The 26,107-nt window shown below is 37.0% G+C and overlaps 1 protein-coding gene across 2 annotated transcripts in view; it reads left to right on the top strand.

Moving 5' to 3' along the window:
- The window catches only part of unc5ca (unc-5 netrin receptor Ca), a 169,592-nt gene that overhangs the window by 100,966 nt on the left and 42,519 nt on the right, over positions 1 to 26,107 (top strand). The window contains exons 5-8 of one of the 2 annotated variants that reach the window (XM_051894005.1): positions 7,060 to 7,240; positions 16,977 to 17,144; positions 18,974 to 19,138; positions 23,587 to 23,643. In XM_051894005.1, coding sequence (XP_051749965.1) covers positions 7,060 to 7,240; positions 16,977 to 17,144; positions 18,974 to 19,138; positions 23,587 to 23,643 — 571 coding nt within the window. The remainder of the gene's footprint in view (positions 1 to 7,059; positions 7,241 to 16,976; positions 17,145 to 18,973; positions 19,139 to 23,586; positions 23,644 to 26,107) is intronic. The other variant, XM_051894006.1, reaches the window with a different exon arrangement.

Here is a 26,107-nt window from a genome sequence, read left to right as displayed (position 1 = left end):
GTTTTAAGGGTTCTGGTCAAAGCTGGTACTAGTTAAGGTAGATGGCTAGTTGGCTTGTCTACTAGTTAGATGAGTTAAAGTTAACCATAACATTATTTTCCAAAGCTGTTGTTAAAAAACTACTACTGGATTTAAATAATTTTCCTTTCTTATAATAGCAGGCTTCCTTTCCCAGTGATGTTTTAATGAATGTTTTGTTTCTCAAAGAAGTTCATGAAAAGAGTTCATCCAGCTGAGAGAATTCCAGGAAGATTCTCTCTGTCTGTTCTCTGTGAAAATAGAAAAATCTCTTCACAGCGTTCCTTAAAATATCTGTGTCACACACACACGCACCTCGGCCCACAGACGACACTGCTGGAGGAGGCTGTCAGCCGCGGCGTCTGATCACAAAAAGATGAAAGAGACATAAACTGATTCTACATCTTTCTCTCTATCTTTCTGATACAAAAGAAATCAGCTCAATGTGGCCCGGCATGATTGTTTGAAACACATTATTTCCAGATGAACCAATATGATTTATCATGAAGCATTCAGATTAGATAGCAGATCAAACTAAGAGCAGCATAAATGTTCACAAACAAAAGTTACATTTTCTCTAAAATGAAAATTCTGTCGTCATTTATCCGCCCTCATGTCGTTTCAAACTTCTTTTCCTCCATGAAACACAAGGATGTGCGTGTGTTTCATCACGTTTGAACTCAAGGTGAGAGTAAATTCCAGGGATCTGTAATAACAGCGTTGACCTGTGCTTCATATCCTCCACAGCTGGAGTGTAATTCAGAGATAGACAGGACAGAGAGAGAGACAGGTTTGTGAGGGATTGACAGCGAGCTTAAATGAGGACGTCAGCTTGCATTTTCCATTCTTAAGAATTGTGTTTAATATTTTATCTGATGACTTACTGTATATGGTGCGTGACAGTATCATACATTTTATATATGCCCAAGGCAAAAGTTTTAGCAAGGTGGATTATTTCTGTCATTACACTCAAACTTTCCATCAGTTTCTTCAGTGCTCTTCATGAAGACATCCACAGCATTGCTGAATAAAGCGGTTCAGGTGTGTGAGATTATAGTAGCGGTGGTTCACACGCTGATCATCAGTGCGATCGCTGAATACGCTGCATAATTCACGATAGCCCACTTAGCACAGATGTAGAGCACTTCAGTGGCGTTGGTGAGTTCTTACAGGCCTCTGCTGGGAGCTCAGCCTCATGTACCTTCACTGAAGCCTATATATTACAGTCGCCCACTTCATTTCCCCTATGGTGCGTTCCTTGATTGCGAGGGCTCAATGACGCTTGCTTGAATTCGCAATGAGGCCGTGTGCAATCTTCAGTGCTCATAAAAGGACGCAGGTTTCCTTTCTGAAGATCTGTGGGTTTAAAAAGGTTTGGGAGGCTTCAGAATTAGAGCTGTTATTGTGCTCTTGGGCCTCACACCTGGAGTTCTGCTGAGAACTTCAGCAAATATTTGAATGAGCTTTCTGTAGTATTGCTGGCAGTGTGTGAGAGTGTGTTCATGCAGCATAAAACAACCTCAGATTTTATTGATAAAGTTCAAATACCTACATTCCAGGGTTGTGCAAAATTCAGAATTAACAAATTGGCTCCCTTTCAATTCATGAGCGTGAGCTTGAACTGAATTGGCCATGACACACAGGAGAGTATTTGAAATTTGAAATGAAATGACAGAAAGAGGAATTGCTTACTGAATCTCTTAATTTATTATTCTCTCATGAATATCTGTCTGTCTATCTATTTATCGTTCTATGGATCTATAGATCATTTGGGAGCAGACGTCACAGTTACGTAAATGCAGTTGTGCGCACATTTTGGTGGCAGAACAAGTGGAGGAAAAAGGGGCAAGATCCATGGAATAAGAGAAGAAAATTCTTTTGTGGCTTTTGGAATTGAAATGTAAAAATAAGATGGTCTTCATTTTTACAGAATGCAATTGTCAAAGACGGCCTTTGATGCTAAACGCAGACAATTATAGTTGCAAGCCATTAATTAAACGTACAGGACTGATGAAACCTGTGACAATTAAAGCTATTAAACCATGAATTTGATGTAAACAATACTGTATATCTACATAATATTCACATATGCGGTTAATAGAGGGCATAATGTATTAGCCCTAGAGTTCACAGCATGAAATAATATTTAAACCCATAACATTATCTCCCAATTTTATATCACAATTCTGAGAAAAAAAGTCAGAACTGCAGTATATAAACTCACAATTCTGAGTAAAACACCCAACTGGTCTATTGTTCTATCGTTCTATTTATCATTCTATCAAATTGGTCATGACACACAGTATTTGAAATTTGAAATGAATTACAAAAAGAGGAATTGCTTACTGAATCTCTTAATTTATTATTATCTTATGAATATCTATCAATCTATCTATCTATCCATCCATCCATCCATCCATCGTTATAGACAGATAGATAGAACAATAGATAGATATTTGTATATTTGTATTAAGTTCATATTAGGGCTGTCAAGCGATTAAAATTTTTAATCTAATTACACAATGTGGCGATTAATTAATCGAATTACTCGCAAATTAATCGCACATCAAATTTGGCTGAGAAATTACCTCCAAACAATAATTTGAAGTCATTATTGTATAAAGCATCAAATAGACATTACAAAAAATAGCTTCAGAAAGAAATATTTTATTTGATTCAACAAAATGTAGTACACAAATTTATCAAAAACAACTTTTGGACCATGAGGTTGAGCAAAGTGAATTTTCATTTTTGGGTGCACTATATATTTAATGTTTTTTTTTGTTTTTGTTTTTTTATATATATATATATAGAAATATGAAATTATTTTTAATGACATTATACTCTAAATAAGAAACTAAAACTGCCAATAGGTGGCGATAAATGACTTTTTGAGATTGAGTCATTCATTCATTCATTCATTTGATTCATTCAAACAGCTGATTCATTCAGTAGTGAAGTAAATGGTTCTCTTTATGAATCATCCATTAAATCACTCGTTCACACGATTTGTTCAAAATGCGGATTCAGACATTAAATGCCGCTGTGCGTTGCTTGGAGATGAACAGTTCTGCTTTGTCTTTATATTTTTGTTGGCAAAATTGAGCAAAACAGACAATGTGTCTAAAATAAATAACACAATAATAACTTCTTATTTGTTGAACTGTTGTATAAAATCACCATCGCATTTTTGTGCGTGCTTTTCTGGACCTTACTCGTGTGATATAGCTTAACTGTATCATATGATGTAAATATGGGTCAAAAACTCAAACGGGGCATTTTTGCCCTCCCATATCTTGAATTTTATAGGCTCCATCATGCAATGGGATGTTTCTCTGCATCATATTCATCATCAATCAACTTATATGATCTTCTGGGTGGAGGAACACGTCATTTGCCAGAATGCATTACCTGTGTTGAATTACTTTGAATTACAATTCTGTAAATTCCTTTTACTTTCATTACAATTTAAAGAACCCCTTGATATTTCTGATTTGTCTAGAGTGTCGAATGATACTTGGTAAAACAGTAAAACTACAAAGGCATCTCTCATTACTTCCAAATGATGCCATTAACGTTGTTTAGATCTTCACACACACACATTTACACATTTTCTAGTTTCCCAACCTTCAGATCAATATATTCCGTCCTAAATAATACTTCTCCTTGATGGCACGATTGTTTATTCTTAAAAATCAAATATCCATCACCTATACACACGGACGCATAAATAAACACATCTTATCTGGCATGAAGAAAAAGCAATTATCTGAGAGATATTTAAATATTTCACAAAACTTTCTGATTGGTTTTGCTTTCAGCCTCTGTGTGTGTGTTTGTGTGTGTTTGGTTGTTGATTCTGCGTTTGCCCGGCGGGCACAGGAACTCTGTTCTGGCGGTAAACACCAACAGGAGAAAATGAGCAGGTGCGTGAAGAGCGCCTCTCTGCCTCTTTCATCCTGATCAGCAGACGAGTCCCTGCAGAGAGAAATCAGCCCGTCCAGAAACAGCCGTGATTGGGCCCAATGTGAGCTTCACAGAGACACGGCAGTGAGAGATAAGGACGAAATGTCAGTCACGCTCAAACCTGGGCTGGGAGAGTGCAGTAGAAACAGACAGTTTACACACATGTAAGGTCATCTACTCATCAAAAGCCTGGATACACCTTTTATTCAGTGAGTTTTCTTATTTTACACATTTTAGAGTAGTAGCAAAGATATCAAAACTACATCCTTGCATCTTTTGAGTGCAAAAGTGCCTGTGCAAAACAGTTTCCCAAGTTTGGTCTCTAGGTATGATTCAGGGCCCTCCTTCAATTTACAATAAGTCATTTTTGCCCATTTTTGTTGTCCATCTACAGAGCTCCTAAAGGGACATGGTGATGGAAAAATATGAGATGGGAGTAAAAATTATATGCCAATGCTTTTTGCGTCCACTCGCAAATGTCTTGCATTCCCCAGAGAAACTTTGTGTTCACTCAAAAAACTTTTGAGTTCTTTTCAAGCGAACGCAAAATTTCCCAAGGGACTGCAAAGGTATTGGAAGTGAACGCAAAGTTACTTGAGGGAACGCCACATTTTTGCGAGCAAACGCAATGTTTCCTAGTGGAGTGCAAAACTTTTGCAAGAAAACACAAAAGCATTGAAATATAGAGGAATCATTCATGTCTGGAGCAAATGTGATATGGAACAAGTTATGCAGTAAAGTTACATTTTAGGGTTAGAGGGTTTAGCGGTAGTAATATAGTGATGCTAACACCAATGTGAAAGAACGCAAATGGTAGTAAAGGATTTTGCTTAAGATGAGATGCTTTTCAAACAGTACTGAACTAGATTACATAAGAGTTATTATATAATTAACGTAAACTAAAACTAAGGGCCAGATTTACTAAACAGGGCAAATTAGCATGAGAGCGCAGTCCCATAAAAGTGCAGATGGAGTGCAAAGTTCTGCGGGTGATTTACTGACAACAGACACAGCCGGATCATTTCCATAATGACCAACACAATCTACCAAGAGCAGTGCAAATTAGCATCTAGAAGACATGCTTTTTTTTTTTTTTTTTTTTTGGCGTTAAATAATGGCACAAATACCAGTAAATTGACTAGCGCAACCCTTAGTAAATCACCTTGCATGATTCATTTAAATACTCTCCTCCCATAAATTTTGCTTCTGAAAGGGAAACTCCTACAAATGCATATGCATTAAGGTCAGCCGCAAAAATAACCCTGTTCACGCCTTTTAAACACTAATTTTTTAAGCTGTTAGTCAATCTGGCCCTAAGAGTGTGTTCACATTTGATAGGTTTGGTTCAATTAAAACAAACTCTGGTGAGATTGCTCTGTTAATGCAGTTCAGTGTGTGTGTGTGTGTGTTTTTAGAAGCCTGAACCTGTGGGATCATGAAGGCGCTCATTTTATGATGCTATTGTAGAAAGATGTATGTGCGTGTGTGTGTTGAGGTGACAATAGGACTGAATACAGTAATCTGGGGGTTTAGTTTGACAGCTGGGATTTGGGTTACCTTTGCTAGATGTAATGAGATAAAATGCACAGGGAAGTGTGCATGCACGCACGAGTGGTAACATGGGCGCTGCGTTTGTCACAGCTGGAGAGCGTGAGCAGCTGATTGGTTGATTTTCCCCCCTGCTGAGCCAATGAGAGGGTGATATTTTTACCCTATTCCCTCCAGACGAGCTCTCAGCAGCCTCCAGGTACACCGCTGCGACACACATTTACACACGATCTCACACACAAACACACACGCGTGCGTCTCACTCGCCTGATTGACATACTGTGTTAATGCATCAGATGCATATGCAAAGAGTTTGAAATGTGAAGGGTGCGTTCTTGTTGAGGAGCAGTGGTGATGACTTCTCATCTTTGTATGTGGAGAAATGTGCACCTCTGTTGTAAAACCTAGTGAGCTGCCTAACTAGGCAGCATTTTAAGGCATCATTGACTTGGCTGTTCCAAACTGTAGGCATCGTAATGATGCCGCCCTGTAAGAAACCTCATTTTGGCCAAATTCTAAGGCTGCATTGCATCCATCCTTTATAGATAGAAGCAATCCCAGAATCCACTGTGATAAATATAATCATTTACACAGTTACTGTCATAACTTGTTTTCATGACAAATTTATTTAAACATATATTAAATAACTGAGACATTACTATCAGGTAAAGTAAATATAATGAATAATAAATATGCTTACATAATATAAGCTAAAATTATGTAGTGCATATATTTAGTGAAATGCTCCCCTCTAGAGTTCATTTCTCTAGTGAACTAACATGCTGTGGACAATAAATGACTTGCCTGAGGTAAATGTAATGCTACGTAAGATATTAGCTGCTTTATTGATGTCTTTCGCGGTTAAAACACAGGTTGAGAGATTACATGTAAACATATCTATGCAAAGATCGTCTGTTCTTCTTCTGTGCTTTTTTCCTGTGTGTGCGCCCCCTTCTGGATTGGAGTGTGGATCACCTTTAACTGACTGAATTCGTCATCTGACTGCATGCATCGAACCGCAATGTCTGTACCTTGATGGTTCAGGATGAATACATGTACAGTTACACCCCTAATATATATATATATGTTTCTTTTATTTTGTGAAGTTCTCAAGATGCTTTTCAAGATAAACCACCAGCCACTTCCTGTTTCTCCCTCCATGTTTTTCGAGATATTAGCAGGCCTTTTTTGTGAATAAACACTGTCTCTAAAAAATCCTCACAAGTCTTTTGCCTGCTTGCAATTTCCTTTTAATGTCTCCACAATGTTCTTTTTCTAAAATGTGTGCTATCGTTTTACAAAATTGCTCCAGCTCTGAGTCAGTGTTGCCCTGAGGAGTTAGCTTTGAAGCTAATTAAAACGTTTGATAATTTCAGAATCATAGGCTGGATGAATGCGTGTGCAGGGCAGGGATCGCATAAGGACATTCTGATATTATGTGTCCCCGAGCAGCCCATCAGGTGTAGCCGTATGGATTCACTAATGTCTTAATTGTAATTCCCCTCTTGTATTTCTGTCTACGTGCAGGTGGAATGGCTGAAGAACGAAGAGATTATCGATCCTGCAGATGATCGAAATTTCTACATCACCATTGATCATAACCTGATCATCAAACAGGCACGACTTTCTGACACTGCTAACTACACATGTGTCGCTAAGAACATTGTTGCTAAGAGGCGTAGCACCACGGCTACAGTGATCGTCTATGGTGAGTATGGAGTTCATGCACAAATCTGGTTTAAATGTGCTGTGATGCACTGAAGGTTTCAACAGAGATTAAGTGTTCCAGGTCGTTTAATGAAGAACTATGAGCCAGATAGTGAGGTGAAGACTGAAAGAAACAAGCAATAGTCTACACCAGGTTTTCCCAAACTGGGGTTCATGAGTTATTTAATAATTAATTAACATAAACTGTAAAAGTAATGTAAAAATGAAGTAATTTACATAAAAATAATATTAAATTGATTAATATTACAAAACTGGTTGAGCTTGCTGCTCAATCTTCAAATACTTGGTCAGCATTTGCCTTAGCATTGCAGTGCGCTTTCAGAAACCCTCCACCTTCCCCAGCTCCACCTGTATACTGTAGATCTGCTACTGGTAATTCATGTATGCTATTTTGTACAGCAGCAGCATGTCTTACTTGCTCACAGCAGTGTGTCGTGCGTGTATTGTCAGTGGCAAGTCCCGTACTTACTCTGCAGCAGCAGCAATAACCAAAAGCAGCAGCAATCTGACAGCCACAATAACTAACAGCAGCAGCAATAACAAACAGCAGCAGCAATAAAAGCAGCAATAACAGCAGCAGAAGCAATAATCAACAGCAACAGCAATAACAGCAGCAGCAATAACAGGAGCAGCAATAACAGCAGCAGCAATAACAGCAGCAATTACCAACAGCAGCAGCAATAACAGCAGCAGCAGCAATAAACAACAGCAGCAGCAATAACAGGAGCAGCAATAACAGCAGCAGCAATAAAGGCAGCAGAAGCAATAAACAACAGCAGCAGCAGCAAAAACAGCAGTAGCAATAACAGCAGCAGCAATAAAGGCAGCAGAAGCAATAAACAACAGCAGCAAAAACAGCAGTAGCAATAACAGCAGCAGCAATAAAAGCAGCAATTACCAACAGCAGCAGCAATCACCAACAGCAACAGCAATAACAGCAGCATTATCAGCAGCAATGACAGCAGCAGCAATAACAGCAGCAGCATTAACCAACAGCAGCAGCAATAAAAGCAGCAATAACAGCAGCAGCAACAATAACCAACAGCAACAGCAATAACAGCAGCAGCAGCAATAATCAACAACAGCAGCAATAACAGCAGCAGCAGCAGCAATAATAAGAGCAGCAGCAATAACCAACAGCAGCAGCAATAACAGTAACGTAGCAGATCTATTCCGCCAAGACCAAACATACACTATATCGCCAAAAGTTTTGGGACACCTGCCTTTATGTGCACATGAACTTTAATGACATCCCATTCTTAATCCGTAGGGTTTAATATGGAGTTGGCCCACCCTTTGCAGCTATAACAGCCTCAACTCTTCTGGGAAGGCTTTCCACAAGTTTTAGGAGTGTGTTTATGGGAATTTTTGACCATTCTTCTAGAAGAGCATTTTTGAGGTCAGGCAGTGATGTTGGCGAGAAGGCCTGGCTCGCAGTCTCTGCACTAATTCATCCCAAAGGTGTTCTAGGTCAGGACTCTGTGCAGGCCAGTTAAGTTGCTTTACACCAAACTCACTCATCCATGACTTTATGGACCTTGCTTTGTGCACTGGTGTACAAACTGTTCCCACGAAGTTGGGAGCATGAAATTGTCCAAAATGTCTTGGTATGCTGAAGCATTAAGAGTTCCTTTCACTGGAACTAAGGGGCCAAGCCCAGCCCCTGAAAAACAACCCACACCATAATCCCCCCTCCACCAAACTTTGCACTTGGCACAATGCAGTCAGGCAAGTACCGTTCTCCTGGCAACCGCCAAACCCAGACTTGTCCATCGGATTGCCAGACAGAGAAGCGTGATTCGTCACTCCAGAGAACACGTCTCCACTGCTCTAGAGTCCAGTGGCGGTGTGCTTTACACCACTGCATCCGACGCTTTGCATTGCACTTGGTGATGTAAGGCTTGGATGCAGCTGCTCGGCCATGGAAACCCATTCCATGAAGCTCTCTACGCACTGTTCTTGAGATAATCTGAAGGCCACACGAAGTTTGGAGGTCTGTATTGACTCTGCAGAAAGCTGGCGACTTCTGCGCACTGTGCGCCTCATCATGCGCTGACCCTGCTCTGTGATTTTACGTGGCATACCACTTCGTGGCTGAGTTGCTGTTGTTCCCAATTGCTTGCACTTTATGATACCACTAACAGTTGACCGTGGAATATATTTAGTAGTGAGGAAATTTCATGAATGGACTTATTGCACAGGTGGTAACCTATCACGGTACCACACTTGAATTCACTGAGCTCCTGAGAGAGACCCATTCTTTCACAAATGTTTGTAGAAGCAGTCTGCATGCCTAGGTGCTTGATTTTATATACCTGTGGCCATGGAAGTGATTGGAACACCTGAATTCAATGATTCGGAGGGGTTTCCCAATACTTTTGGCAATATAGTGTATGAACATTGTCATATCCATTGCCATGCCAAACACTCATGACAGAAATATTTTGTTTGCCTGCATGTAACTGACAATAGAACACATGAACAAGCAAATGTGTTGTTAAATTATTCAAATATGAACTTTAAACATACACTTTACACAATTCATGTTCTCAGCCACACTCATGGACTGATTTTTGATGTTTCATTTGTGTTTTTCTTTATTTTATTTTTTATTGATTTATGTGTAAATCATATACAGAATTTTTTTCACCTTTTTTTTAAAACATTGTTACTTTTGCGACATTTGCATTTTAATGCTATGATGAAATAGTTTTGAACGTTTAACTATCAACTTTTTATGTACACAGTTTGAAACTTCTGCTTTGACTTATCTTTGGTAAATTTAATAATAAATAATGCATCTGTTGTTGATTGGATGTGGAGATGTGGGTGTTGCACTATAAAGTAGATGCATATGAACATGAGCTCGCAGCAGCGGGTTTAAGCAGATTAAACGTTTGGAGTACTGCATACTGTACATCACCAGAGAGAAGTCCAGACATTACGAGGTCAAAAAAATGTAAACATTATGCACAGATTCATTGTTCACAATAAGATCTATAATTTAGAAAATAGATAGAATTTTCATTTTCATGCAGACTTTACAAGGAAAAAACACTTTTGTAACCAATGACTCATGAGCAATCTGGGAAAGTTGACCACGGTCAATTGGGAGAAGAGCTTTCATAAAATTCATTAAAAAGTTTCCAGCTTGTAATTATAAGTTTGACGAAGACATGAATAAACCTTTTTTACTAGCTGGAAACTCATAATTACTGTAATTTCGACATGGTGTTAACGCATCATTACAGTGCTTGCAACTTTTTCTTCTGTTCGCCACCTTTCCTTTCAGCAATTAATTTAATGAAAACTGCTTGTACAAACTCCGTTCAAATGTTGTTTTGTAGTTCATTTTCTTAGGTGTGCTATCCTTTTTTTTTTTTTCATTATTTTTATCTTTATACTAAAACTTTATATATAAATTTAGCATTAAATTTGGGGAAAAAAATCAATTTGACTTGCATTGTTAACCCTCTCTACAGCTTGACAGGACGTGAATTATTCGATTTTCCTAGAATTTATATGAGTTATAATGTCAAGTATATTATTTTAGCACATGTAAAATTATAGCTTGACATCCTGAGGTGGACGAATGAAATTTTTTGATGGTTAAGCACCTCCTTTCACCTCCCCTTTGTTTAAAAACTATCCAAAGCTGACTTTTTAAAAGAGTCAAGCCTTCATTTGTGGAAAGTGCTTTCACCTCTTTTCTATGCTGCATTTCCTTCAGGACTCTCCATTGTACTTAATATACCTCATAATACCAGGTCCAGCTGTGATAAATTACTATATGGTGTGTTCAAATGTGTTTTAGTGGTGATTCATAGTCCTTGTTCATGTACAGAACTTAGCAAAAAGCCCTTTAGATTTTCACAGAATTGAAGCTCCCGTCATTCACATCAAAGTCCCACACATCACCAGCCTCCTCGATTTTATTTTGTATTAAAATATTTTAATTTTTCTGCAGAATACTGCAGATTTTCTTCCAAAATCATTGCAAAAATGCATTTTTTTTTTTTTCTAATTGCATCATACATCTCCTGACAGTATTTTTACCTGTGTTGACCAGGGTTAAACTTGTTTCATTTTAGCTAGTTGCCAAGGTAACATTTCTCATTTTCATTTAGTTTAACCTAATGTACTAAAATAAGTAAAACTAAAACTGAAATAAAATTAAAGGGGACCTATAATGCCCCTTTTACAAGATTTAATATAAGTCTCTGGTGTCCCCAGAATGTGTCTGTGAAGTTTCAGCTCAAAATACCCCACAGATCATTTATTATAGCTTGTCAAATTTGCGCCTATTTGGGTGTGAGCAAAAACACACCGTTTTTGTGTGTCCCTTTAAATGCAAATGAGCTGCTGCTCCCGGCCCCCTTTCCAGAAGTGGGCGGAGCTTTAACAGCTCATGCTTTGGTTGCTCAACAACAACAAAGCTGGAGAATCTCACGCAGCCAAAATGAGGATTGTCAGTAACGGTGTTCAGCCTTACATTGTTCAAACCGGAGTCGGACACTGATGGAGAGACTCAGGAAGAAGTTACAACTTTTAGAATGAAACTGGACGTTTCTGAATGGTTAGTGGAGAAATTTATGTAGTTGCTGTGGAGTTGATTTAACTCATCAACTAGCATGTGCCGTCATGTTAACCTTTTGTGCAAATCCAGTGTTGAATTGATCCTCGTTTGTGAAGCAGCCGGGCGTAAAATGACAGCATGGTATTTTTTTAAGATGGAAGAATGCGGTTTTACAGATGCTATAAATGTGGCTTTCAAATGAAAGATTGGTAACAACAACTCTTCCTCTTCTCTAAAGCAGCCTAACATGGCCTCACCCCCTTTGTTGCGTGTTCTCGGGGGCAGGGTTTATGTAAATTTTGGTGTTTGTGATGTCACCAACCCGGGAAGAAGCTCGTTGTAGTCCCTACCAGCCGTATGTTGTAGTCCTTAAAAAGTGATTTCTGTAAAAGAAAATATCTCCCTTTGCATTGAACTTTGAGCGTTGGAACTTTGCAAATGTTGTTTATGCTAACTAAAGTTAAAAAAGTGAAATTATGATCAAGGACCCCTTTAGTAAAAACTTTGCCATATTTAAAAAACAAAACAAAATTATAACAAAAAAAAAAGGAAAATATAAAAATAAAAACTAATTCACATTGGGTTTAATCACTGTTATAATTATGAGGGGGTCCTTGGAAAAATGTTCTACCCCCTCACACACAACAAACACACAGTCACGCAGACACACATGCAAACAACTTCTACATGTCAAAATCGCTCGCCACCACCCGCTGATTATCTCTCTGACAGGATCTCTGTTAGTGTGTGCATGTGTTTTTAGCGTCTGTCACGCGTGTCACTGCACTTGCACATGTATCAATTACTCCTGCATCTGTAAAACACTCAGGCAGAGCAAAGAGTCGAGCGCGTCTCTCGCACTGCTGAGCGTTTAATGGCTTGTCATCATTTTGAAAGATAGAAAATGGTCTGTTTTAGCATCTGAAACACAGATCCACTCTCTTTCTTGACCTAGATTCCTAAAGCATGAAATCTGTTGTACTCCAAACTTTTGCAGTTGTGAACTTGGTCTTCAATGAAGCAGTCAGTAGTTGTAATCTTTCTGTTTCGTCCTCCAGACAGATGATCTTCTTCTGCAGATGCTTTGGTGAATATGTGAGAATGTGATGTGCTGGACTAGTTTTGCTCCTGCAAAAATGGCCTGATGTTTTCTGAATAAATTTCTCTGGAATCTGTGAAAGTTTTAGCATGTTCTGTGTTCTAGCCTACAAGAATGAACAATCGCAGATGAGATCTCTAATATCTTGATTGTTTTTCCCTATATATAGCAATGAAATTAAATGAAGAACAACCAGAGAAGAATCTCGAAATATAATTTTTTAAATGATTTGCTATTTGCTCTTGCTAGTTGGTCACAATTGTTACTCGGGGAGGGGCATTCTTGTGCTAGAGAGCATTTGACTGGACAGAATTTTGTAGTGCAAGATGAGTCATAAGTGTTTTTGGTCTGTTTTCCTGGTAGAGAAAGAAAGCAGCATAACTGTTTTCAACATTGATAATATTCAGAAATGTTTCTTGAGTATCAAATCAGCATATTAGAATGATTTCTGAAGGATCATGCGACACTGAAGACTGGAGTAATGATGCTGAAAATTCAACTTTGAATCACATTTTAAAATATATTCACATAGAAAACAGTTGTTTTAAATTGTAATAATATTTCACAATGTATTTTTAATAAAATAAATGCAACCTTGGTGAGCATAAGAGACTTCTTTCAAAAACATTACCGACCCTAAACTTTTGTGTACATCTGCTTGTTTATCTGCTAGTGTATCTCTTCAAACTTCTTAAAGGGATAGTTTCCTCAAAAATGTAAATTCTGTCATCATTTACTCACCCTCAAGTTGTTACAAACCTGTATGAGTTTCTTACTTCTTCTGAACACAAAAGATATTTTGAAGAATGTTGGTAACTAAAAAGTTGATGGGCCCCATTCACTGTAAACCCTAACGCCAAAATAATTAATTGGTTTGAGTAGGACAAACTTAAATTAAACAAATTAGTTCAGTCAAATTAACTTTTATGAGTATTTAGCACTTTCTTTTTCTTAATTCACAGAACTGATATATTATATAAGTAAACTGAATTGAATTAGAATACTTAAACATTTCAAGTTAAGAACAATTAAAATGTATGAGTGCAAAATACAAATCTGCCAGTTCTGTATCCTTAAACTTTGATTTTCTTAACTTAAAAGATTTGAAGCAACTGATTGCCTCAATTTTTTTGAGTTTTGCTAACTTATTCGGCTTTACAGTGTTGACTTCCATAGTATGAAAAAAAATACTATGGAAGTCAATGGGGCCCATCAGCTTTTTGGTTTCCGACATTCAAAATATCTTTTCTTTGTGTTCAGCAGAAGAAGGAAACTCATACAGGTTCGGAACAACTTGAAGGTGAGTAAATGATGGTAGAATTTTCATTTTTGGATTAAATATCCCTTTAAGTTAAAAAAAAGAGAAGCTTTTTAACTTTTGAACAGAGCTTTGTCAGGCCAACATTGAAGGACTGTCTCAACAACCTTTGCTTTTCTAGATAAAAATTCAGTTAAATGAATTTTTTTGAATTTAAATTAATTTAATTCTACTTTTATTCTAGTTTGAGTTGCAAATCTGTTTGCTACTCAGTTCAAATTCAGGAACTGGCATTCTCAATGGTAGATACTTGGATATAATAAAATTGACTTGGTTTTACCTTTACAAATCAGTCTAATGGTTCGTAGATCCCTTGTTAGGCTGCATCAATGTGAGGAAGAGCAGTGATTGTTGTAAGTGCATTTTCATCCCTCGTGGGCTTTTGGCTGCTTTGGTGTCCTTCCCTGTTTTCATTGGTAATCTTCACTGATTAAAGGTCTCTCAAATCGAGACTCTGTGTGTGTGTGTGTGTGTGTGTGTGTGTGTGTGTGTGTGTGTGTGTGTGTGTGTGTGGGGGCATGTCTTAGATAGTATCTGATGCTAAGAAATGATTCTTCTCTAGTGCTTGTTCCCGTCATCCTCTCCTCCTCATCAAAGTGGATTTAGTGACTCAGTGTTTTGGGGTTTGGTCTTTCATGAGCGATGTCACGCTTGAGATCATCTTGCTAATACTGGGCGAAGAGTTAGCTTTGGCTCCAAAAAACAAGTGTGTTGGTGTGTGTGTGTGATTTGTTACTGTGGGTTTTATGTGGTGTGGTATTTAGTGGTGTTTGCTAAACCATCATTGTTATTCTTACTTGGATTTAAAGGGATAGTTCACCCAAAAATAAAAAATTCTGAAATCCAGTTACATTTATGCATTTTGCATATACTCACTCTCTCATTTTGCTTCTGTAAGACTCTCTTTATTCTGTGAAACACAAAAAAGAAGAAGATATTTTGAACATTTTAATTTTTTGGTCAACTATTCCTTAAAGGATTTGCACAAACCCCAAACAACTTTGGCATCTTTTGGCAGTCAGGCAGGTGTGTTGAGGCATGTTGGAGTTAAACTCTGCAGGACAGTGGCCCTTCAGGACCGACTTTGGACACCCCTGATATAGCCCTTTTAACACTTTTACACATCATCTTAAACTTAATTTATTTCAGTTAGTTAGCAGCAACAGCAACCATTTAGAACACCATAGCATTGCAGTGGCGAGTTTTGCATGGGTGAGAATCACACATTTACTTCAGAAAAATGTAAAAATCTAGACTGTGGTTGAAACTTTTTTTTAATTCTCAGAGAAAGAGAGAGACAGAGCTCCTCAAATGAGGGTGCTGGAATGAATTCTACTCTTTTGGCTGTATGGCCTCATAACTCTAAAATGAGAAAGATGGGAAGGAAAGGGAGGAATCTACTTACAGCTAATCTACTCCCTCAGACGAACCCAAAGTCACACACACACAGCTGTGGAAAGTGTGAGGGGAGTGCGGTAAGTTAATAGCTGCAGAGGGAGTGACACAGTTTAAGAGTTTAAGAGCTTCTGTGTCTTTCTCCGGAAGACTTAGATGGGAAGAGCATCACCTCTCAACAACAGAAGAGTTAAACACTCGATCTGTGTGTGTGTGTGTGTGTGTGTGTGTGTGTGTGTGTGTGTGTGTGTGTGTGTGTGTGTGTGTGTGTGTGCGTGAAGGTAAAAGGATCCGTCTTCTGGAATATAAACTCTCACATACCAAACACAGCTGTTCACAGCACACACCGCAAAAAAATAATTTTCTTATTCAATATTTTTGTCTTGTTTTCCAGTACAAATATCTAAACATTCTTAAACATTCTTACTTTTACTTGATATGCAAAATGACTTAAGATATTAAGTCTTGTTTTCTGAAAATTGTATCAAAAATAAGTGAGTTTATATACATAAAGCAAGAAAAAAAATCTGAAAAATAAATTTAAAGGGAAAACAAGTTTTTTTTTTTCTTACACCGTTCCCATTAATTTAATAGTATTTAATGAATTAAATTAAATTTTATATTAAAATAATAGTATTTAATCAATTATATACACTATATATATATATAGTATATAGTATATTTTCTATGCTAAGTGTATCTTTAATGTCTGCACCTTTTCAAGGGAAACAGTGTGCAATGCATGAAAAATGAAAAATCTTTCCTTGACTAGTAATAAGAGTACAGAAAGTTTTTTATTACATTTATATTTATTCATTTAGCAGATGCTTTTCAAGGTTACTTCGAAAAGATGCAAAATTCAATGAAAATGAAAATATCTGCGATAAATCATATGGAGTCAACAATATTAACAGTGCCGCAACACCACAAAATAAGTGCAAAACAATACAGAGAAAGAGTTGCTTTATTTTAAACAACATAAAGTGGATTCAGTTGAAAGCGTTTACAGAGGAGCCGTGTTTCCAGACAGATAAACCCCAGCTTTTTTTGGAAAATTAAATTAAACTCTTTAAAATCAGCGGTAAAAGGAATATTACCTGCGCTGACTGACTATATATGAGTAAGGGATAATGTCGTTCATTATCGCAAAATAATGAGTTTATTTTGCAGTGTAATATTACCGTGCTCCTTACCAAATAAAAAAGTAAATAGATATGAAATATTGATTTGGGTTGAAATTATTATGTGAGAAGAACGTGAGTGTGGAATGAAATGAGAGACATGAATCTAGCACAGCTATGATTGTGTCTGTGTGTTTGTTTCCACAGTGAACGGAGGCTGGTCCACATGGACAGAGTGGTCGACGTGTAACAGTCGCTGTGGGCAGGGCCTTCAGAAACGTACCCGTAGCTGCACCAATCCCGCGCCTCTGAACGGGGGATCGCCGTGTGATGGACAGGCCATCCAAAAACTCGCCTGCACCTCAGTGTGCACAGGTACGACTCTTTGAAATTCAGAGATCAAGATGCCACGTTTAATTTGACATGAACAGAAACGAGGCTGTGAGGGACAGAAATGCATTAATGAACCTGGGTGTCGACCATTCAACTGAGACAAAACAGTCGTTGAATTGTAAACAAGCTTATCACATGACTTTGACCATCATCCATAATTCTGCATTAAAAAGTCCTCTATATGAGATTGTGTTCAACATGGCTAACAAAAGTGGTGAAACTAAAAACGTAGTGTAGTTTGTAAAGGAAAGATGTGTAGCTCTCTCAAAATTTGTCATTGTAAAGATTATATTCTTTGAGGTATAACAATTATAGTGTTCTGAAGTAAAAAATAATTTATTTTTTAATATTACTTAATCACTGCGTTAAATTATTTCTATTTTACCTTAATTAATCTCTGTTATGTGCATATGGCATCATTGACTATAAAGTGACATATTAAACAGTGTCAAAAATTATCCATACATTTTTTTTATATGACATCACAATAATCATCACAAGAGTGCTATTCTTTACATACTATTATAGTATTTATTAATATTTTGAATTAGCTTTTATTTTTCTATTTTCAGTTTAGTTTAAGTTTTGGTTTTTATATTTCTATTTAGCTTTAATTTATTTATTTATTTATTTTGTACTTCAGCTTAAGCTTATTATATTATGTTAAAAAGTTAAAAACTTTTCCATCTAATATTGTATTTTATTTCCGCTTTATCTCCGCTTCGAATAACAAATACAATTTTAATAGTTTTAGTTATAGTTAAAAAAAATCCATCTAATAAATTATTTTATTTCAGCTTTATTTCAATTAACAAATACAATTTGAATAGTTTTAGTTATAGCTGTAGTTAAAAATAACCACACTGCATCACAAGTGGAAGTTTTCATAAAGTTTGTAATCACGATACTCCTCTGAACCGAATTACAGTATTTCCGTCATGACATAAACGTACAGTGAGGTCAGTTTCTGAAAGAAACATGAGGAGGAATTTAGTTCAGATTTTCTCCTACATTGGCATTTATTCATTTGGCATTCGCTTTCATCCAAAGTGACTTCCAAATGAAAAATTCCTTCCATAATCAGAAGGATGGAAAATTCACTCTGAGACTATTGAATTACAAGTGAGGAATTCCTTTCATAAAAACTTCATTCTTTTCCAGTCCAGTTTGAGTTCTTCGCCTCTTGATAGCATCAGACAAATGCATCTTTTTCCAGGCCCATCAGTTCAGCTTTCAAGCCAGACACTTCCCCTATACTTTGGCCCCTTGGGGCCCCTGAGGGCCGAACACATTTCCATTCCCTCCTGCCGGTGAGAGTCAGTTCACTGTGAAGCAGGTGAGATTAAAGCATCTGCACCCAGCAGGAGAGATGCCACAGTCAGACGCTAATGACTGACCCATATACTGCAGTGCACTTAGTCCCTGTGACCGAATCCAGAGAGAGCCTGAGAACCAGACTAGACCACAGCACAGCCATCAACGCAAAATCCATTTTATTTTATTTTATTTTATTTTATATTTTATTTTAAAGGTTTCAGTTCAATTTTTGTGTGCAATATGCATGAGGCTGTCCATTGTCCATGCATTGTTACTCATTTTACATGCAAAGAGTTTAGCCGATCATAACAGGGCTCATTAACATATAACAGTTTTTATATATAACATTTAAAACTACCTTGACTAACATTTTAATGGATGAGGAATATAATCAAATTATACAATATTGCCTCTTTAATACAAATAATCAGTGTGTATCACAGCAGAAGTATTTTTAATTGTGTTTATGTTGTTTCTGGTGTGTGTGTGTTCAGTTGATGGCGAGTGGGGCGACTGGAGCAAGTGGTCGGCGTGTAACACAGAGTGCACTCAGTGGAGGAAGAGAGAGTGTAACGCCCCTGCACCCCAGAACGGAGGGAAAGACTGTGACGGAGTCACGCTACAGTCGCAGAACTGCACTGATGGACTCTGCCTACAAAGTGAGTGCACTCACACACACACACACACAGACACACACACACACACACAAGCGTAGGGTTTTTATCTTTTATGGGGACTTTCCATAGACGTAATGATTTTTATACTGTAAAAAATGTGTATTCTATCTGCCTACACTAACTCTATACCCTTAAACCTACCCATCACAGAAAACTTTCTGCATTTTTACATTTTCAAAAAACATCACTTAGTAAGCTGTTTTCCTCATGGGGACCATAAATGTTCCCCAAAAGGACAAGGATTTTGGATGTTGCCATCTTTGTGGGGACATTTTATCCCCACAATGTAGGGTTTACCAGAACCACACGCATACATGTTGGGTTTTCATGTTTTATGGGGATTTTCTATAGAAACAATGATTTTTATACTGTACAAATGTAGGGTTTACCAGGGCCACACACATACACACACACACACACACACACACACATATATATACCAATCTGACGGAGTCAAGTCAGGCTGAATTCCTTTAATGTCAATATGATGTCAAAATTGAGCCTATTTACTTTCTTAATTCATGTTCCTGGTCTTATTGTGAATCAGAGTTATTTAATATTATTTATATACTATTATAGTATTTAATTTTTTAAATAGTTTTTTTATATTTTCAGTTTTAATTTTAATTTGAGTTAGGTTTTAGTAGTTTTGTTATGCGCTTTTAATATTTAATTTTAATATTTCTATTTAGCTTTAATTTATATTTATTTCAGTTTTAATTTTAGTAATTTTAGTATTTCAACTTAAACTTTTTTTTTTTCAGTTAGTTGCCAAGGCAATAATTTCCATTTAAGTTTTTCATCTAATATTTATATTTTAGGTTTAATTTCAAATAATGAAAAATTATTTTCATAGCTTGTTTTAGTTGACAATAACAATACTGATATGTATTGTTTTAATTATAGAACAATATTTAATTATCAGAAGGATCTTATTCAGAGTGAGAGAATTAAACTCAATATTCACATATTTGCACTAAATAATAACCAGTAAACCTTAACTACACACTATTTTAAACACTCATTTATACAGCCAAATTGAAAATAAATTAATCGTCAGCTGAGATTGTGTACTAAATATCATCAGTAATTATTAACATTTTAATTGGCTAAAATAAAGTTGTGAAATGCCAGGTAGGGACTTTTGGGAAGACTTTTTAGTGATTACTCAAATGAATATTTGATTTATTTACAATAACAACACTTATTATTAAAAAAAAGTTTGTCTTCAGAATCTTGCATAAAACTTGTTTTCAGCTGATTTCACCCAGGCCATGTGGATTATTGGTTATCTGTTTAGTCATAGTTTTAGGCTGTTGTTGTTGGTTGCAGCCTATAGTTAGTTAACACAGTAATTTAACTCTGAAATACATCACATTACAAAAGTTAAATTGCAAATGTTGTTTCTTGTTGACTTTACTGCTATTAGTTGATTTGTTTATTAAAACACATAATCTTGGCCTTTCATTTGTTCCAATCACTGTCACAGTAGACACAGTACAAATTGGTGGTGAGAATCTTTAAGAAACTACTGGTTTGATGGTCTCTACAGAACTGACATGAATGTATGTAATCACCAGCCATCAGTGTGGCAGTTTAATTTGTTTGCTGGTGTTTAGAGCAGTGAGCATTGATAGAGAAAGAGAGAGAGAGAGACAGGCCAAGGATGTGATTCTCCTCTGTTTTGTGTTGTGTAATGGATCTCGTGTCTGTCTCTCTCTCTCTCCCCGCAGGCACTTCCTCACTAAAGTTTAAACTTTAAAAGTTCTTCCCCTTAAAAGTTGAGCAGGCACAATCCATTTAACCCCACTCAACTCAACTCAACTCTCTCAGCAGTAGCAGCTCCTGACCATAGATTTAGGTAGGGCAGATTCTGGGTCTTAGTGCTAGTTTATGATAAATATTTTGTACGGTTTATATTCTAATCACTGACACACTTTTGGCAGAGGTCTAACGTCCTTGCGTTATTCAGCCCGAGGGTGGCGCTCTAATGTTGATTGACAGACACACATAGAATGCTATCTTAGTATTGCCTTAAATGTAGTGTTTATTGCCTCAGAATGTTGTTTTAGAATGTTACAAGTTGTATGAAGGAATTTACCGTTCACAAAGACCAAAGTCCAACAAGCCATGCCTCTCACGCCACACATAATGTGTGAAAAATACATCGCGGAGCAAAGAGGACACTGACAACGTGTTGACAGACAAGACAGAGCAGGTTACTTTTGATATGAAATCTTGTAATTTTGTAAATTTTAAGGAAATTTAAACAATAGATACAGTTTTGTGGCTCTTTAATGTGTCATGACAGATCGCTGTAGCACCTCAGTTCAAGCGGCTCGTGAACCAATCATCTCTTCCTACTAGTTCATTTATAGCACCAAATAAACATGAATAATTTGTTTCAACCGCTGAAAGACGTCAGTACACACCATTTTTCAAGTTCAAGTCCACCGACATTAATCTCCTAATCCTCTGACTGCTTTGTCGGACAAAATGGTGGATTCAGCGCATAGACTGTAAAAAAAAAAGATGGACGACGCACCTTCACTCTCTTCTATTGTAGTAAGTGAAGCCGCCAGTGTGTCAATATGGCGCTGACATCTTGAGTCTCGAGTCTGCGCATAGTTAACTTGGATCCTGACTCTGCACAGTAGTGAGCGTGAAGTGGAGCCGCGATATCAATGTCCCGCCCAAACTCAGAACAATTCATTTTGTCAGTATGAAATAAACATTTATGGAAAATGTAGAAATTAAAGTTAAAGTTCCATTCTCCTCGCGAAGATCCAGAAAAAAGTCAGTTGGCGCCTCAGTGACTATTTCACTCAGAGAGGCTGTCAATCTAATCTGTCAACCATGACATCACACCCCGTTTTTATAGCATCAAATAACTAACTAAAACCAAACTTATTTGAAGAATGAACACTTGAACTAACACCAGCGTGATAAAAACTGCCTAAAATGACAGAAACTATCTTTGGAAAAAAAATGTTTAAAGTGTAATTTGATTGTTTAGTTTGTCTCACGTCCCAATACGTTTCATGGAGAGGGCAGGGTTTATGACCTATACTGCTTCCAGCCACCTGGGGGCGATCGAGATGCTTTGGCTTCACTTTTCAGGACTCGTGTGGCATGCTTGAGTTGGTGTTATGATTGGTTAGATCGCCTGTCAGTCAAACTCCTGGCGAAGGGTCAATTCTGGTGAGGAAAACAAAGTAAATTTCTATTCTCAGAACAAAGAAACAAACACAACAGAACTATATAAAGGCTATTCACATTAGCATGTTTAAACTTCCATTGATTTGATACGAAGAACAGACAATTAGTCAGACATGTCAATTAGTTACTGACCCGATGCAGACTAATATGCACATAGCTGAAGCGGATTGAAGTCGTCTTGGCCTGGAACGAGATTTATGTAAGGTAATGTGAAAATAAGCGGGGCAGCCTGAAATCTGCCCCAATGGCTCTCAATTAGAGTCCGCTGCGGTTCCATTTTTCACCACAGATTTACATTGGAAAATAGTGGGTCACTGTAGAGCCGCCTAATATCATAATACATGCCTACCGAAGCCATATATTACATTTTAATATATCCTGCTCATTAAAATAGTCTTCTTAAAATAGTCTAGAAAATCTGTAAATATTTGTTACAGAATGCTGAACACATTTACAATTTATTATTGATTCAGTTTATATAGAGGTCTGTTTTTTTGGATGAATATTTAGGTGGGGCAGACAAGACGCGGCTGTCTATCAGCATCATTACTCCAGTCTTCAGTGTCACATGATCCTTCAGAAATCATTTTAATATGCTGATTTGCACAATAATTTTTTATTGTCAATGTTGGAAACAGTTGTTGTTTTATAGTTTTTGTGGAAATCATTTTTAGGATTCTTTGAGGAAAGTTCAATAGAAAGCATTTATTTGAAACAGAAATTTTTTGTAACATTATAAATGTCTTTACTGTCACTTTTGATCAATTTAATGCATCCTTGCTGAATAAAAAAAAATAAAAAATACTGATCCCAAATATAGCCAAAAAAAAAAAAAAAAAAATTGTGATAGCTTTACTGTAATTAAACTGCTCTACATTATGAAAAGATTGTAGATTGTCTACAGTTTCAAACTAGTATTCCCACAACTAGATCAGTGTCACAATCTGATAACTGAATGTTTACCTGATTACCATCTCACCAGGGGAGCCTGACTGTTAGATGTTGCCAGCTGACATGTGTGTTGGTATGTTGTTTCCCTCCCTGTCAGTGAGGTTTCACATGATTTACCATCTGCATGTCCAGTTTCTCATGCTCTCTTTAAACTGTATCTTCTGTTCAGGCGTTTCAGTCTCACATCCCCAAATCACATCTCGCTGTTTTTGTTTGACATTCATATTATTTTGTCTAATACCCCCTTCCTCTCTCTGAAGGTTCAGTATATCAGCTATCCGTTCAGCCTAAAGGGACGGGAGAGGAGGGGTTTACATGTGAGTGTCTATTTTGTCTTTCATTTTCTTGCTTTGGTTTTCTGGGTCCGTATCTCTTGTCTCGCAGTATCTTTGGCTTTATATTTTTTCGCTTGCGCTCTGTTCCTCGTCGTCTACGGGAGTGAAAGCATGCTGCTGTCTGTTTGTCAGAGTCCTTTGATTTGCTGTTTTGCTTCGTGTTTTGCACCATTTTAAGTTTTGTGTCTTGTTTCTCTGCTAATCTACACATACACACATCTCTACACATCTCTCTCTCTCTCTCTCTCTCTGTTTTCCGCTCAGCACATTCACAGAGTTGAATGGAAACCTGAACATCAGGCTCGGCTAAAGTCTGTGTGCTGTTTGAAACGAGAGAACTCTCTCTGGTCTTGCAGTATGACCTGAAGCATTTCAGTAATTCTCTTTAAAGGCAACATGAAATAAAAATTGATCCTATTTACTTTCTTCAGAAATTTCCTGGGCCTTGTTTTTTCACAATTCATCTGTGCATGATATTCCAAGATAAAAAGCTATTTGAACCCCAGTGTAAATAGGATATGTGATAATATATAGATAGATAGATAGATAGATAGATAGATGTATTTGTGTATATATATATATATATATATATATATATATATATATATATATATATATATATATATATATATATATGCGTATACTGTTTATACATATATATATATATATATATATATATTGTACAATATGATAGATAGTAATGTATATATCTGTATATCTATACACTGTTTATATATATATATACAAACCCGATTCCAAAAAAGTTGGGACACTGTGCAAATTGTGAATAAAAAAGGAATGCAATAATTTACAAATCTCATAAACTTATATTTTATTCACAATAGAATATAGATAACATATCAAATGTTGAAAGTGAGACATTTTGAAATGTCATGCCAAATATTGGCTCATTTTGGATTTCATGAGAGCTACACATTCCAAAAAAGTTGGGACAGGTAGCAATAAGAGGCCGGAAAAGTTAAATGTACATATAAGGAACAGCTGGAGGACCAATTTGCAACTTATTAGGTCAATTGGCAACATGATTGGGTATAAAAAGAGCCTCTCAGAGTGGCAGTGTCTCTCAGAGGTCAAGATGGGCAGAGGATCACCAATTCCCCCAATGCTGCGGCGAAAAATAGTGGAGCAATATCAGAAAGGGGTTTCTCAGAGAAAAAATTGCAAAGAGTTTGAAGTTATCATCATCTACAGTGCATAATATCATCCAAAGATTCAGAGAATCTGGAATAATCTCTGTGCGTAAGGGTCAAGGCCGGAAAACCATACTGGATGCCCGTGATCTTCGGGCCCTTAGACGGCACTGCATCACATACAGGAATGCTACTGTAATGAAAATCACAACATGGGCTCAGGAATACTTCCAGAAAACATTGTCGGTGAACACAATCCACCGTGCCATTCGCCGTTGCTGGCTAAAACTCTATAGGTCAAAAAAGAAGCCATATCTAAACATGATCCAGAAACGCAGGCGTTTTCTCTGGGCCAAGGCTCATTTAAAATGGACTGTTCTGTGGTCAGACGAATCAAAATTTGAAGTTCTTTTTGGAAAACTGGGACGCCATATCATCCTTGACTAAAGAGGACAAGGACAACCCAAGTTGTTATCAGCGCTCAGTTCAGAAGCCTGCATCTCTGATGGTATGATGTTGCATGAGTGCGTGTGGCATGGGCAGCTTACACATCTGGAAAGGCACCATCAATGCTGAAAGGTATATCCAAGTTCTAGAACAACATATGCTCCCATCCAGACGTCGTCTCTTTCAGGGAAGACCTTGCATTTTCCAACATGACAATGCCAGACCACATACTGCATCAATTACAACATCATGGCTGCGTAGAAGAAGGATCCGGGTACTGAAATGGCCAGCCTGCAGTCCAGATCTTTCCCCCATAGAAAACATTTGGCGCATCATAAAGAGGAAGATGCGACAAAGAAGACCTAAGACAGTTGAGCAACTAGAAGCCTGTATTAGACAAGAATGGGACAACATTCCTATTCCTAAATTTGAGCAACTTGTCTCCTCAGTCCCCAGACGTTTGCAGACTGTTATAAAAAGAAGATTGGATGCCACACAGTGGTAAACATGGCCTTGTCCCAACTTTTTTGAGATGTGTTGATGCCATGAAATTTAAAATCAACTTATTTTTCCCTTAAAATGATACATTTTCTCAGTTTAAACATTTGATATGTCATCTATGTTGTATTCTGAATAAAATATTGAAATTTGAAACTTCCACATCATTGCATTCCTATTTTATTCTCAATTTGTACAGTGTCCCAACTTTTTTGGAATCGGGTTTGTATATATATATATATATATATATATATATATTTTTTATATATGTACTGTATATATTATATAAAATGATAGATAGATAGCATTTTTTATATATATATATATAATGTATATATGTATATATCTGT

Source organism: Ctenopharyngodon idella, chromosome 5 (assembly GCF_019924925.1).
Source record: "Ctenopharyngodon idella isolate HZGC_01 chromosome 5, HZGC01, whole genome shotgun sequence".
Lineage (NCBI taxonomy): Eukaryota > Metazoa > Chordata > Actinopteri > Cypriniformes > Xenocyprididae > Ctenopharyngodon > Ctenopharyngodon idella.
The sequence above is the reverse complement of the archived record's forward strand: the minus strand, read 5'-3'. Positions and strand labels throughout refer to the sequence as shown.